The sequence below is a fragment of the Globicephala melas genome, chromosome X, assembly GCF_963455315.2.
Source record: "Globicephala melas chromosome X, mGloMel1.2, whole genome shotgun sequence".
Taxonomy (NCBI): domain Eukaryota; kingdom Metazoa; phylum Chordata; class Mammalia; order Artiodactyla; family Delphinidae; genus Globicephala; species Globicephala melas.
The window spans coordinates 34,296,886-34,313,532 of NC_083335.1; the positions used below are offsets into that span (position 1 = coordinate 34,296,886).

General features: G+C 43.0%; 1 protein-coding gene across 4 annotated transcripts in view; it reads left to right on the forward strand.

The window, feature by feature from the left end:
- Positions 1–16,647, forward strand: part of CHRDL1 (chordin like 1) — a 115,882-nt gene that overhangs the window by 28,470 nt on the left and 70,765 nt on the right. For all 4 annotated transcript variants that reach the window (XM_030835742.2, XM_030835744.2, XM_030835743.2 and 1 more), the window contains exon 4: positions 755–848. In XM_030835742.2, coding sequence (XP_030691602.1) covers positions 755–848 — 94 coding nt within the window. The remainder of the gene's footprint in view (positions 1–754; positions 849–16,647) is intronic.

The following is a 16,647-nucleotide window of genomic DNA, read 5'->3' on the forward strand; positions in this document are numbered from 1 at the left end:
CCCCACAAAACCCTGATGGATACAAGTAGCCCATACTTCAGATGAATTATAGATGGAAAATGTTAATGCAAAATTCATTTCCAAAGTCTTCCTTTGTTCTAGCAATGGCTGAAAGCTGTCAGAGTTAGGGATCTTATCACTGTAAATCAGGCAGGGACCCAGTCGCCCCCTCCCCCAGTCATACTAGCTAATCAGTTCAATTCCAAACTCTAGCTTGTTCTCAGTAAAATTCTGACTTGAAAAGGAAGTGAGAAGAGGGAGCACTCAGTCTTCAGGACCAAGGAAGAGTTATGTGGAATCCAGGGTCCATGTGCTAGGGCTGTCTCCTTGCCCAGGGGTGGGTAGCAGCTCAGGGGACCCATTGCTCATTAATCCCTTCCTTCCATGACATTGGACAGGTGATTATGAAATCACACTAGGCTCTTGGAGAAGACGTGAAGAACTGGGGAGTGGTAGAAACGTCACAGGGCCAAGTCAGAAGAAGCCTCCCAGTAATTGTGGGAGACTTTGAAAACTGGGGCAGTAGTGATCCTTAGAAAAATATGCCAGTAAGCTATCAACCAACCCAGCGGAGGTGCTAGTGATGAGAAAAGGAAAGAAAATGCTGATTTCATTCAGTTTCTCGGGAACATGTTATTCACCGTCTGGGTGAGTCCCTGCACTGGGAAACTGAGTCCCAGTTTCCCAAACTGGCATGATCCCAGTGACCTTGAAAAACGTTTATTTTGTTGTTGTTGTTGCCTCTCTCTTTCAGAACGGCAATGTGCTTTGCAGCCGAGTCAGATGTCCAAGCCTTCATTGCCTCTCTCCCGTGCATATTCCTCATCTTTGCTGCCCGCGCTGCCCAGGTAAACCAGTTTGCCTCTTTCTTTCCTGGCTCTCCCTCTTCCACCAACCCACCCCTTTCCGCTAATTCTTCAGAAGGGGAAACTTCCAGACAGGAATAACAATAGGACACTTTCAGGCAGCGCGTGCACCGGCCTCCAAATACTGTTTATAGCCCAAGTGGGCTCTTCAAGGCTCTAATAAGTTATTGGGTACCCAGTAACAGATTTTCATTAGGCTTTTAATCATTTGAAGGTGGATGTCAACTGGGGGAAGGGAATTGTGGCCCAGAGATTTTTCTTCCATAACCAGCCTCTTCCTGCCATGGGCAGCAGACACCAGGGGAGTTGTAGCATGGAGGCACGTGTCCTACACAATTAGTGCTGGAATTGCATTTGACCATAGCTTCTAAATGATGAGGGGCTATTCAAAAAATCAAAGGAGCTGAACCAGTGGGGTTTATGACAGTATAAAGCTGCCTGCCTGCTCCAGACTGTACAGTTAGTATGTATACATTGTTCAGAGCAAGGCTAAGGGGAAGGCAGGCAGAGACTTTTCCCCAAGGCTATTAGAACGTCTACCTTCATGGTTTGTGTCTAGGGTGTTTGAGGCAGGGGCTGTCTCAGTGACACTTTGTTCACGTCTGGGGCTTGGCTCCCACACCAGAGGCATGCAAGCACAGAATGATTCAGAGAATGCCCATGGGCCTGACAGCAGTCCTAGGTAAGTGATCATCCTGCCATCTAGGTAGTAGAAGCTTTGTAGTCCTGTGAGTTGATTCTGTTTCCCTTGAGGACAGAGTTGGGGTCCATGGGTGGACTTTGGGGGGGGTTAGCAAACCTTTTAAAATTGTTTGCAGTTTTTGGTGTAACAATGTATGTGTGTAAATTCCTTTAGAGGAGATCCATAGCTTTATTGGTATTCCTAAAGGGGTATTCATGACCCTAAAAACATGAAGAACCACTAGAGAAACCAAAAGTGTCAGGGCAAAAATGGTAGGAATGAGGCTAGGAATGAGGTTCAGTGACAACTCGGTTAACTGAAATGTTACAGGAATGGAGATTTTGTTGAATAGAGAAGAAACCCCCAAGCCCTTTTTGTCACCACCTTTATAACTTATACTTTCTTACATTGGTAAATACACTCTGATTCTTCGGGATTCTTTCCCAGATGGCAAAAGATCATGCCATGTCACAGGTTTATCATTCTGAGTATTGGTGACCATAGTATATGCTTCAAGATAGAGAGACTGACTTGGCATATCATCAACCTAAAAGTTGTTCTTTGAAATAAAATAAATCCCTAAATGAAGTGTACCATTCTTGTCTGTGTTTATTTGCTTCTTCTATTTAAACTGGATTACAAGGGTGTAGTATGGGAGGATTCTTTCTTTTTTTTCATCTGGCAGGTTGCCTGTCAAATAGCCTTATAAAAGCTGCTTATCCCAGAAGTCTCTAAAAGTGGTCTAATGTCATAGGAATTGATCTAAATGGCTGTGCAGAAATTGTTCTTTCCTAGGAAGGAGGTTGGGGCAGGGCCCAGACACAGAGCATAGGGTGGAAGTGCACAGAGTGGAAGATGGCTGTCATCTACCCCAGCTGCATAACAGGAAGCAATTACTGAGAAAAACGGAAAGTATAAGCTAGCAGTTCTTTTGAGAGAAAAAGAAAGTATTAAAAGAATTGAGGTCATAAGTCCCAGAAAAGATAAAATGGAAAGAAATAAACACCATTATCTTTAAGACTTTAAAAGCCCATTTTATGGAGTATAGAAACCAGCTGTTCATTTCCTTTGCCTTCTTGTTCTTGCAGGTCACTTCCTTGTGAGTTCATTTTTCGTGTTAACTGTAACCTTTAACAGTTCTTTCTGTGGGTAGTGATACTGAAGTTCCCTAATCCTTATATGCAAAAATGTTTTTATTTTGCCCTCATATTTTAAAAATATTTATTTAGGCTGTGCTGGGTCTTAGTTGCGGCACACGGGATCTTTAGTTGCAGCAGGCAGGATCTTTTTTTTTAGTTGTGGCATGCAGACTTCTTAGTTGTGGCATGTGAACTCTTAGTTGTGCCATGCATGTGGGATCTAGTTCCCCGATCAGGGATTGAACCTGGGCCCCCTGTTGGGAGTGCAGAGTCTTAACCACTGGACTGCCAGGGAAGTCCCTTGCCCTCATTTTTGAATGATAATTTGGCTGGGTATAAAATTATAGGTGCACGTTTATTTTCCCTCAGCACTTTGAAGATATTAATAAATGGTTTCTTGACTTCCTTTGTTTGTGGATAAGAAGTCTGCTCTTTGATTATAGTTCTTTCATAGGTAATCCGTCTTCTTCTTCTTCTAGCTTTTAAGATATTCTGTTTTCTTTGATGCACACAATGAGGTGTTTTGATGTATGATTTGTTTTTATTTAGCCTGCTCAGCACATGATTTTTTTTCAGCCAAAGGACTCAAATTTCTCTTCAATTTTAAGTCATTATTTTTGTGAAAATTACCTCTCCTTCTCTCTTTTTGTTCATTCTTAATCTTGTCTTTGGTATATGTCATTGCAGCTCATTTAATTTACACTCTGAGTCTCTTAATGTCTCCTTTATTTTTCCCCATAATGATATATTGGAATACTCCCTATAATGATATATTACTTCAACTCTGTCCTCCAATTCATGAATTCTTTCTCCAGCTTTTTCATGCTTACTATATAGACTATCTGTTGGGTTTTATTTGTTGTTTTATTTTTAATAACTGTATTTTCCCCAATAACTGTATTTTGAATTATTGATATATAAAAATCTACAAATTGCCATTTTATAAACCCCTGTTATTGTTTCTTGGGGTCTTATTCTCTTATTTGTTTCTTTAAGGTATTTAAATATTTATTTAAAGTCCATTTCTGATTGTTCAAATATCCATTTTTTTCAGCTGTGAATTCTCACTTTCATTGGGTTTCTTCATAGCTTTTCTTAGTTCCAGATTTCCGCTTGTTTTCTAAAATTTTTGTTTAAAAACTCATCATCTGTGGGGTTTTTGTCTTGCATAAGTCCTTCCTTTCTTGTGGTAGCATTGTTTCAGGCCTTGTAGTTCACTTAGCACTAAACCAGGTCATAAGTTGGTGTCCCACCTTGGGCTTCCTCATATCTAGGTGGTCTATTTCTACCTCTGTTTTCTTATGCAGGGCTAGTCCCTGATAATGACCTTGGATTGGGACCTCAGCTGCAGCTGCCCATCTTGGGCAGTCTGTCCATGTGAGGGAACCACCTTGGGTGGGCAGAGCTATGTCAGCCCCTGTTTACATGTGAGGAGTGTGACTCTAGTCCCCAGCTTTACATAGGAAGCCATTTATAGGCCATAGTTCTTACTCAGCTGTCTGGATATAACTGTCTATATCTGGTCCCAGCTGCCAGTGGACCATATCACTTTGGCCCCCATTTATTGCTGTACTTTTGCCTGTGTTTTATTTCATAGAGAGTTTACTTTTGTTTCTGAGGATGATTTTGCAGTTTTATTTATTTATTTATGTTTACTTTTATATTTCGTCTCTCACTCTTCTTTGTTCAGAAAATAGCAGGGCGTTTTCTCATGTGCTCTCTATGCCATATAGAACTGGAATGCAAACCAGCTATTTTTTTTTCTGTTGAAGATAAAACAAGAATAAACAGGTTTAAACCATAGCAGAGAAGAATGGAGTTTGATAAAAGAAAGAACTTTGGGACACAGTGGTTGTTAAACCCTAGAATAAATGACTAAGGAGGATTTTAGTCTCTTTACCGCATATTTCTGGAAATAAAAAGCTACCCACCCATTTGAGAGAGTTGGCACAGTTTTGCTTTGAGACAGGGCAATGGATGTGATGAGTCCTCTGTATTCCTTCCACCCCAATGATTATTAGACATGAGGAAACTCATGCCTTCAGGGCCACAGGAATGTTTGGTCAAAGGAAGGGGCTCTACTGTTCTGTCTTAAGCCAATGGAAGGCACTGTGATGAAACCGTCTTCACTGAAAAATAGAATGTTTAAAGCCAAGCTGATGAACAAGTTCTATATCAAAAAGGGAAAACAAACAAGGAAGGCATATATGCAAGGTTTTACATACTATCCTACAGCAGTAGCAACTTCAGGGAGTGTTTACTGGGTAGTGATGGACTTTGTGGGAAGGGTCTACCTGCCATGCTTAGAGCCCATCTTCCATTGGAGGGAACAGAGGAGACTTCACCCCCTATCTGTTTCTCTGTGTCCCAGGGCTCTAGCTTTCTAAACTTCTTACCCCCTGAAATTTCCAAGGTTCTCGCCTGCATTTGAGGTTGTCTCCTGTAGCTCCTGCTGACCCGTGGAAATCAGAGTATGCAGACTGCTTTTCCAGAATTACCAGAGAGAAATCGATACCGATTCCCGTGAAGAGCAAGTGAAAACTTTTTCTCCAGCACTTCCCCAGGCCTCCATGGCAGAGATCAAGTCTTGGTCACATACCACAGGGCTCTACTGGGTCCAGAGGCTGGTGCTATGCGGACGGTAGAACATTCAGAATGAAAAAGTCAAGACTGCACAGGAGTGAGAAAGGTCATTAAATTCATCCCAGTCTCTAAGCAGGACTCTCTGTTGTCCCTGATGAAAGATTTGTAGGAATGGAATTCCATATCTTCTCTTTTGGGGGAGTTGAATGGTAAAGGGGCAAGGGGGAGAGAAAGAATATGACTTGCTTCCTTCTGTTCTTTATGTATAATTTTTATCACCAAAAGACGACTTTTATAGTGACCAGGAGCCTAAATCACGATATTATCTAACAGTTTTCTTTCTTTTTTTAAATTTATTTTTATTCTTATTTTATTTATTTTTGCCTGCGTTGGGTCTTCGTTGCTGCATGCGGGCTTTCTCTAGCTGCGGTGAGCAGGGGGCTACTCTTCATTGCAGTACGCGGGCTTTTCATTGTGGTGGCTTCTCTTGTTGCAGAGCATGGGCTGTAGGCCGTGGGCTTCAGTAGTTGTGGCTCGCGGGCTCAGTAGTTGTGGCACGTGGGCTTTAGAGCACAGGCTCAGTAGTTGTGGCGCACGGGCTTAGTTGCTCCGCGGCACGTGGGATCTTCCCGGACCAGGGATTGAACCTGTGTCCCCTGCATCAGCAGGCAGATTCTTATCCACTGTGCCACCAGGGAAGCCCCACTAACAGTTTTCTGAAATGGCCATTCCATTAAGAATTTGCTATTCAGAATGAATAAACTTGGGTTCCCTTAGAGGTATTCCAACATTCCCAGGTCATTAAAGAGCTGTTTTAAATTTGCCAAAATATCTGATTTGATCTCTTACCAGAGACCTAATCCAGTGTTTCCTTTTCAGCTAGGTATGAAGAGGTTTAGTTCTATGATAGGGTTTTAATAGAGAGAGTGACAGTGTGGTTTTGCCAAGAGAGGCACTCCTCACCCCAGTCTTTCACATTTCAGGCAGGGTAAGGAAATAACCTTTCCACAGATGCACTATAGTCTGTGTGCTCCCATAAGGAGATGCTGGAAGCCCTAAGCCATTTCTCTCTCAACAGGAGTTGGGTAGTGAGCTAGCTAGTGAATACAGGCATTTCTGCTATAATGCGATATGTGCTTTTCTGAAAATCCTCCCATTCTGCAAAACTGTACACTGAAAAATAACAAACTTAAGGAAAAAACAGGATTGGAGCAAACAACTCTAAACTTATGCAACTTTGTAACTAGAGTACTAATAAAACAACTGTACTAGTAAAATACTAGTGTGGTTTAAAAAGTCACCTTAGATTTCTAATAAAGAATGTTACAGTCAGTAGAGACTTCATCCTTTAAAATGGTGACTTTAGCTTGAAGGAAGGGGGTTTAAGGAAAGGTTGAGGCCGCTGAGTGATAGAGACAAGAGAAAAATGCACAGGATCAGAAAGAATCATGTGATAAGCATTTAGAAGACGGAGCATACGGCCAAACTGAGCCAAGAGGGAGAATGTGAGGTGAACAGGAATAGGATAGAGTACTGTGTTCCTTCATGGTTCGCTGATTTCAGTTGTGCTAGTGTACTTGGCATTCAGTTGCTGTCACTTGATGGTACAAAATATGAATTTGCTAAGGAAAATTATGTATGAACCAATGCAATTTCTGTTTTATACCAACATCTTTCTCTTATCTACCACTCACATATGAACAAGTTTGGATTACACAAATCTATACTATAGCAGAAACAGACTACGTAAGATAGGAGGTAGCTATATGGCATTTGGCCTTGGACAGTTTAGAGTGAGGGCTGCAAGTCACTCAGCCACTCTGAATCTGATTTTTGGTCTGTAATCGCTGGCCTGTCTGCACATTGTGTTCCGGTACATTTATATAAAAAGAGAGTCTAGTTTTAGGACTATGTCTGTCTCCATGTCTGTGACTTCCAGTGTTTTAGGAATCAGGTAGACAGGCCTTTTTTGCTCCCTCCAGTTGTTTGTTTTTTTAAGGGCAAAAGTTCAAGGGGGAGATTTATCTATTTTTAGTTGTGGTAAAGTACACATAACATAAAACTTACGATTTTAAAGTGTACAATTCAGTGGCATTAAGAACATTCACAATATTGCTGCAATCATCACCACTAGCCTAGTTCCTGCAATTTTTTTACCACCCCAAAACGAAACGCTGTGCCGGTTAAACAGTCATTCCCCATTACCTGTCCTGCTCCAGCCCCCCGGCAACCACTACTTTGCTTTCTGTTTCTGTGGATTTTACTATTCTGGACATTTCACATAAATGAAACCATAAAATATGTGGTCTTTTGCATCTGGCTTCTTTCACTTAACATAATGTTTTTAAGATTTATCCACGTTGTAGCACGTATTAGTAATTTATTCCTTTTTATGATTGAATACTATTTCATTGTATGGATATACCACATTTTGTTTATCCATCAGTTGATGGGCATTTGAGTTGTTTCCACCTTCTGGCTATTGTGCATAGTGCTATGAACATTCATGTACAAGTTTTCGTGGGGCATATGTTTTCGATTATTTTGGGTATATACCTAGGAGTGGAACTTCTGAGTCATATGGAAATTCTATGTTTAACTTACTGAGGAATCTCTCCCATCTTCTTTTGATTCATCTCTTTGAGTATCTGCTGCCATCCTCATGGTTGCTGCTAACTGCTGCTGTTGCCATCATCCATGTCTAATCGCCACTGTGCTCTGCTCGTTCCTTTTGCTCTTTTCTGAATTCTGTATTCACTTGCCTCCTGGGTTTGATTGAAAAAGATCAATTCCTTTTACATAGTAACAGCTAATTAGCATATTCTCTTCCCTTTTTTGTAAGGGAACTACAAAAGCCATAGCATACAAGATGATTGATCAAGGGTCATTTCTTTGCCTGCAAAAGATTAGTATTTATTTATTTATTTTTGTTGGCTGTGCCACATGGTTTGAGTGATCTTAGTTCCCCGACCAGGGATTGAACCCAATCCCTGGCAGTGAGAGCGCAGAGTCCTAACCACTGGACTGCCAGGGAATTCCCAAAAGATTGGTATATTAATAAAAACTCTTTCTGGGTCTAGAGCTATCCAGAAGCCTGAGGATTCTGGAATGTTGGTCTCTGGATAGCAGAGGTTTTACTTTATTATTATTATTATCACTGTTAGCATTCTTATACTGATTATTGAGAGGTGGCCACAGAGATGTTCACTGTTGATGAGTAGATCCTCCATGTCTATACTGACTGCCGTCTTACCTCTTAGACCTCTTTCGCTGTCTTCCATGGTTTATTTCCATTGTTTTCCTCATACACTTGGTCTTTGAACGCTGCAGAGTATAAAGGGTTAAAACTTCTCCAGGAAAGTGGCATCCCACTTGCCTTCTGCCAGGTGAGGTGATTTTTGTCTCTGGTAAACCCTGGGGATTTAGTTCCTTTTTTAAAAAGAATGTGATTTCCTGTTAGCATTCTAGAAGCCCTTATGCCATACAAGAACAAGACATTTAGGAAAACTATGGCTTTCTGTCATGGTAGAGCAGAACTCTTTCAATGGACGTTAATCAAAGCTGGCCCCATGTAAAGCTGAAGAAGGTGGTACATCATTGAGGGATACTGAAAAGCCCCATTTGTCCCAAATAAATCTCCCCCGTGCTTGCTATATTTAAGAAACCTCCACCATTACAATCATTCTTCTTGGTTAAGACATTGTTTCCCAAAGTTTGCTGCAAGGAACACAATTTTATGGGACAATTAATAGGGTTAACTAGAGAAAACATTTATATGGTCAAATAAACTTGAGGGTTTCTGGATTAGAGAAAGTTAGACAGGTTTCTTTTAATGCAGGACTTCGCAGAGCCTTTAGTATGTTAATGTGCGCTATGAATCTATAAGTGAGTGTATGGGATGAAGTATTTTCCAAGCTTATTCAGCCATGGGACCTGGTTTTTGTAGAGTACTTATTAGCAGGATTAGTGTTCTTTAGTATATGTTTTAGGAAGTCTTGGGTTATGCCATTCAATTTCTAAAAGTTGTTTATATTACAGCAATAAGCTATTGGTAAATACAGTATCTTAGTCTGGAGAAGTTCATTAGAGTAGCAACCGTTGTAGAACAAGACCCTAAATGAATGTTGCTTAAACTTTAGTGTGCTTAAAGGGATTTAATAAAATGCAGACTGCCGGGCCCTACACTAAAAATTCTGATTCCGTTGGGCTGTAGTGGGTATTCTGCATTTTAAACAAGCACCTCAAGTAATTCTGTTGCACTTGGATGGGGGACGGCACTATGGTAACAGGGCCCAGGGGAGATCTTGAGGTGAGAGCATTGTCTGCATAGAGCAGTCCTGGGCAAGATCCCGGGCGAGGCCCTGTGCATCTGCAGAGAGCCGGGGGCAGCTTGACAACATTGTTTCTCTGATAATGGGGAGCACAGGCACCCCCAGAAACATACTTTGCCTATGTGACACTCCTCCAGGACCAACCCTGCAGTAACATGTACTCACTGTTCCCTCTGGCTGGTCTCCCTGCTTTCCCAGAGCTCCCACCCAGAGCCTTTCTCTTCTGCCATCGTCCACATTCAGAGGCCCTGGCTGTCAGGTCCAGAAAGAAGGACCCTCCGTGGGGAGCTCACCCCTCTACCCCACCCATTGTCTGTGACTTGTTGTTGGCGAGAAATGAATGGCATTTCTCGGAATGAGCCCAGGAATTTCTGTTGATAAACAAATGAAACTCTCAAAGGGAAAAGCAATCAACATAGTTTGAAATAAAATCAGTGTTTTCAGCTTAGTCTGTTTTCAACTTAGTTTGAAATAAGAGTCACATCTAGGGTATTTTAAGGGAAGGATTAGCAAAATGTCCTTTAGTGAGCTTTCTTCCTGGTTGCAGGGCTGATCCAGAAACTAGGGCCTGCTTTCTGAGTAAGCAGAGCAGGAGATGATTACCTTAGTTTCCCGTGACCTGTCCAGCCAGCATTGTGTCAGGCTCCCCTTCTCCCACCCCATCCTACTTCCCTGCCAAGTTGCCTGATACCTGAAATGCTATTAAAATCTTACAGCTTCATCTTTTGAATTCAGACTTTGATTCTTGATGAATTCATCTATCTTTGGAGGTGATAACTCTTATTAATCATTTTTAATTTAACTAGCACACAGGATCTAGAAAGCAGAATCTGATGGTAGTGAGTAGGGGGTGAGTGGGGGAAGATCCTGAGGCCACTAACCTGGGTACCTGGAAGAGTTATGCAGGGGCAGGGGCGGGGGGTGGGTAGGGGTGAAGGAGGAGCCTCTCTGTAACATCAAGGATAAGTTCTGCATTCGTGGCAGAAGACACAGTGGTTTCTAGGATGAGTTGCTAACTCTCAAGTTTTTCACTTTGGGGTTCTTAACTTAAAACCAATACGTTTCAGAAGTAACCAAATATCCTTGCTATCTGTTGTCTAGAGCCAAAGGGTTTCACTTCAGGGTTTTGGATGCAAGATAACTATAGCCCAAAAGATTTACCAGATTATTTGCAGCCTCTAAGATAAATAGCAGTCTTTATTAGGCTGATTTTCCTCTGATTTTTGTATCTCGATTTTTTACACCGTCAGCTATTCCCTAAAAGTGATTTTAGAAACTGGTAGATTGGGGGTGACAGTTATTAAAATCTGTTCCAAAACCTACCTCCTCACAGAACTCCATTTTTTTGGCCATAAAGTAGTCTATTTTAGAGATATCGTGGTGTGTTGTCTTTTGTCTTCGCCACATACACGTTAAGACCCAGAGAGTGGGAAGTGGTCCAGCAATAGATATGTGACTGCTGAAACAGGGGGTTTTTTTCTGTTTTTTTTAGGGCTATACTCCCTCAATTGGAGAGAGTCTATGATGTATATGTACTGTATCTTTAAAGAAAGGGATAAATCAAAGTTGTCTGCAGGAGGGGGAGGAAGAAGGTTGGTTGGATTTTTTTTTAATTGGGGAGAAAAAGAAAGACCTCAAACTTGGGAGTAGAGGTTACTTTTAAAACAGAGAGATAAGGTGAGTGTCCCTGGAAGCTCGATTTTCTTTCCTTTAGCAAATTCATGCAGCTTTGAATTCTTCACATTCACAAGATCCTGCCTTCAGGGATCTAAGGCCAAACCAGAGTCCACGCTCACCACCCTACCTTTTATAGGCGGTATTCCTTTACTATTTTAATAGGAGAGAAATGGGGGTTAGGGTTAGGGAACAAGACGGGCAGGGAAATGTGGCTTGCTTTTTCCCTCGCTTTCTTTCTCTATTTCCCTTCCTCCCTCTTCCCTCCCTCTCTTCCTTCCGTCTTTTTAAAAAATCTCTTTTTTATTTTTTAAAAATTTTATGGTAACAAAGTGTATATAACAAAATTTCCCATTTTAATCACTTTCAACCGTACAGTTCTGTGGCATTAAATACACATACCTTGTTGGACAGCCATCACCACCATCCATCTCGGGAATTTTTTCATCTTCCCAAACTGAAACTCCGTTCTTATAAACCACTCCCCATTTCCCCCTCCCCCAGCTCCTGGCTACCACCATTCTACTTTGTGTCTCTGTGAATTTGACTCCTCTAGGAACCTCATATAAATGGAATCATACAGTGTATTTCCTTTTGTGCCTGGTTCATTTCACTCAGCAGAATGTCTTCCAGGTTCATCCATGTTGTAGCATGTTCTCTTTTTTAAATGGGGACAAGAATGGAAAAGAAATTTGAGAAGAGGCTGGTGGTAGAGACGAGAAAGCAAAGTCAGGAGATAACCAAGGGGTCTTAGAAGAATCTAGCAAATGTTGGTTTTCTGAGCATAGTTTTCAGAGGATGAGGAAGACTGCAGAGACCGCATTGTCTTTGACAGTGACAGGTCTGACAAGCAGTAACTGCCAGTAATGACTGTGTGAAATGCTGGATTTTGAAAGACAGACGTATTCATTATTAATGTTTCCCAGGGAACTTCAGAGAGCATCATGTATTAGGAGCTGATTACTGGCAGCTTTTGTTATCTTTTGGAGAAACCCATAGGGGTAGAACTGTATCCCTGTTTCCCTTTACCTGGAGAAGTACATCTCCGAAAGGGCCTCCTCTGAGATTGCTTTCTGAGGGCAATCATGTCTGGAGCTATTCAGTATGGTTTTATTAGAAAGGTTATTAAAGGATTAGAGTATCAAACCTATGAGGCAATGTTGAAGGAAAAGTGTGATTACTGAACCTGGTGAAAGAAAGACTAAAGGGACTTCAACAAACGTCGGAAAGATAAATGGGTCTTAGAGGATGCTAATCAGCTTTCTCCTTCCATCTCCAAATGGGGAGAGTGGGCAAAAATGAGCTTCAGCATAAAAAGTTAGGTACATGGAAGAAATCGATTTCCAGGCTTAAATAAGGGGAGCAGAAGTCTTTTGAAAGTCAGTAGATTATACCTCAGGCTTAACGCTGAGTAAGAGCCAGATGCACCGACATGCACAAATGCATGTAATGAGATTCAATTAACGTGAGGTTCCAAACAGGCAGAACTAAACTGTATTGTTGAGGGAGGTGCATAAATGTAATAAAACTATAATGAAAAGCAAGGCAGTGATTGTCCCAAAAGTCAGGATGGTGGTTACCTCCAGTGGGGAGGGATGGAGCCTTCTTGACCTGTGCGGTAGTTACGAGGGTGTTGGCTTTATAATCCTCGATTCAACTGTACATTTATGTTTTAGGTGTGTCCGTTGTATTTCCCAGCATAACATATTTTTAAATGGCACTACATTTTCATTTGTTTTGGTGGTTATGATTGGAGGCAAAAGGTGACCAGAAGACCTTTAAATGTTACAATCGAGCAGAAGATTGTGTATGTGCATATGGCCGTTTGGGGACTACTATTTTTGTTTACTTGTCTGTATTATTTTGGTCTTCTTGTTGTGTGGTTTGGTTTGGTCTGGGTCTGCTTGTTTTTGCACAAAGCAGAGCGATACCAAAGTCTGGAGAAGGGTGTGCTCTCTGTCCTTCAGGTATGCCCTTGGAACTAGGGAGAAGGCATTTGGGGCTTTGACTTCCAAGCTGCACGGTGCACCAGTGTGTTGGCATCTGGATGAGGCCATCTGGCTTCAGGTCTATATCACTGACTAGAGGGCCCATTTGGCTTCCAGAATCAGGACCACATTTGGGATGGAGAGAGAGCTCCAGTTGTATGGGTACGGCTTTCCCTCCCCCCAGGTGAGGCTGTACTGTGCTATCAAGGTGGGGGAGGCAGGAAGGCACACAGCCAGTGAAGAGATGGGGTCTAACCCTGCTCTCCCCCTAATTCAGTGTGGGACTTTCACAGAGCCGGCTAGCGTCTTTGTGCCTGTTTTCTCAACTTGCAAAATGCGAGTGATAATTCCTACCTTCTCTGAAGGTTTGCATTGACAGTGAAAACCAAGTGGATGTGTGAAATTGCTTTGAAAAGTATAAAGAGGTATATATATGCAAGGCAGTGTACAGCAGGGGAGAGAAAGAACTTAAATCCTGAGTCCCCAGATTGCAACTCTAAGAGAGAATGTGGGCAAAGCCTGAAACTCGGTACTTGTTCCCGTAGAGCCCAATGACAGCAGCCGCGTGCCCAGGCACTGACCATATGTCTCCAGCCTCAGGGAAAAGAATCTGAAAAAGAATATATATATATAAACTGAATCACTTTGCTGTACACCTGAAACTAGCACAACATTGTAAATTAACTATACTTCATTTTTTAAATGGTTATAAAATAAAACTAAAAAAAGAATAAGCAAAAAAAAGAAAGCTGTGGGGTGTCTAAAGGAAACAGGTGACAGGTTTAATGAGTGTCAGGCAGAAGGATAAAATAAATGGCATCACCTCTGCCTTTCTTTTCTATTTCTTTGTAATTAGATTTTCAGAGGTGCCCTGAGTGAGGGTGATGCCCAGTAATGCTGATGTTTTCAAAGTAGAGTGAGCCTTGCCAGAAACATGGGGGCAATGCTGAGAATGGACTCAGAGACAAGGTAACAATCTCTGGGCTGCCTTGAAAGTTTTACGGGTTTTTCAGTTTTTTGGCTAGGTCTGACCCCTCCCGCTGCCCCCAGTCGTAAAAACATTGAGCAGGATTCTTTGTACTGTTGTGTGCTGATTAGGCTGCCATAATTCCTGTTAGCAGACCAGGGCTGCTTCACTCCCCACTTTCTTACTAATTCACATTCTGGCTGGAGCCTGTCATCCAGCACCTTGTGCAGGAGCACAGCATGACCGTACTGCAGGGGGCCTCTCAGACCACCGGGATCAGGGCTAGAAACCATTGCTGTAGTGCTGCTTCCCAACCAGGGAGGATCACCCTACCACCCTCGTGGCTTTGGAAATGTTGAGGAACTGTTTTGGTCATCACAGTGATTGGGGAATGTCCTTGGCATTTTGTGGGAGGAACCAGGGATGCTAAATGTTTCACAGTGAGTAGGAACACAGTGCAGTGAAGAAGTGACTAGGAACAACGAAATTCCAGTGGTGACCCTATTGAGAAACACTGGATAGCAGCCTCACCCAGAGAAGCGCAGGAAAGGGAGTCTCCTCCCAACCAGAGTTGATGGTGCACGTCTCCTCATTCATTCATTCACTCATTCATTCATTCATTTCACTGAGTACAAGCTTGGGACCAGGTCCCACGTATGGTGCTGAGGTTTCAGAGTCCCTGCCTCAAGGAGCTCACAATCTAGTGGAGGAGACAGGCATAACGAAATCATTACAACATAATGTGACGAGTACCCCAGTAGAGGTATGGATGAAGGCCCATCAGGCAGAGACAGGAGAGAGAGACCCTGTACAAGAGCCGGGAGCCAGGCTCCTAAGACAGGAGTCCACATTTGACATCCAGGCTGGGTTCTGAGAGATGAATGGGACTTTGCCAGTTGGAGAAGGGGGAAGGGGAGGGCATGCACAAAGGCATGTGGAGGGGGCATGACTGGAGTAAATATGGACTGTGCAGGAAGGAAGAGGCTGGAAAGGTCAGGTTGATGGAGGCCTAGTCTCAAAGGACCTCATATGTCCTAGAGTTTGACATACACCCAGCCCACTGCAGACATTGGGAGGAGGAGACATTTGTGTTTAGTACTCCCAGACATCTTTTTGCACCGCCTTTCCTCTCTCTCAGTCCTCCACATGCTCCCCTCTCTCCCAACCACTCAGCTCTCCCATTGTCACTGTCACCTGGTGGGAAGGAGGCTGGGTTACCCCTTCCGGGGGGCGGGGCTTCACTCTTTATCAACAGATACGGTGAACGCTTAACTAAAAGAAATCACAACCGATAGAATTCTAGATGTCAGTGGAGAGACTTTGGGGAGGGGACTTTGAAGACCCGAGCACTGAGGAGACGGCAGAGAGGCTTCCTTGAGTGGACACGCGCTCAGTGCCAGTGTGCGCGTGTGTGAGGTGCGTGTCTGAGTGGGTGAGATTGTGTGTGTGCGCGCCAGCGGGTAGGTAAGTAGTTCCCGCCTCAAGGGACTGTTGTGAGGATTAGATGAATTAGTACATGTAAGGCGCTTAGCATGGGGCCCAGCCCATAGTAAGGCCTCCATAAATGCAAGCTCTCATCATCATCTTAGAATACAGGGCCAGGGTTCAGTCTGGGGAAGTAGGAACACACTGGCCAAGATGGAGATGAGGCTTTTATGCTAAGACTTAGTGGCCGTGTTTGGCTAGTTTCAAACAGGTGCCTAGACCACATCCTAAGCCTAGAGCAATAGAACTTTTCAGCACGTGCCTTATCAAAATGTAAATTTTGGCAAACGGAGCCATAATTTGGTGTCCATTTGGATTCGTTTTCTCGGTCTCCACTCGGGGCACATGGCAGGTGGGAGGCTGTTGCTGTGCAGACGGGGCAGCCCTGCCTGGAGGCCCGGGCCGGCAGGTCTGTCCTCATGTGTAGGAACACAAACTAGAAGCAGCATAGCACTGAGGGCCAGAGCCAGGGAGACGCATTAGAAAGAAATTAACTTGGGAGGGGCTGGATGAGGGAACAAAAGTCTCAGCTGAAGAAGGAATGAGCAAAAGGGGGGAAAAAAACTGGGAAGGACAGGATACATAAGATCGTCCAGCTGCCCCCAAACTGAACTTGCAATGTTTTCTGTGTTCTTTTTGGAAGAGGGGGTGGCTTGTCCAGCATTCAGTGGAAACTTGTTGATTGACACCGAGTTGGGCACAAGTTCAGTGTGAGTGCGCCTTCAGCTATTTATTTGATTTTTTCAAATTGCACCCTTTGCAGTTAAGACTGTTTAGTTTCTCCTGGCGCCCTGGGGCAGTGAGTTTAGATTGTTAAAATAGCAGCCATTAACACTCTCTGTGTTAGACACTGTCCTCCCCGCCCCCCTTCAGAGGAATTGGGCATGAGGTTGTTTGACACAAGTGAAATTCTCCTCACCCCGCTGAGAGAA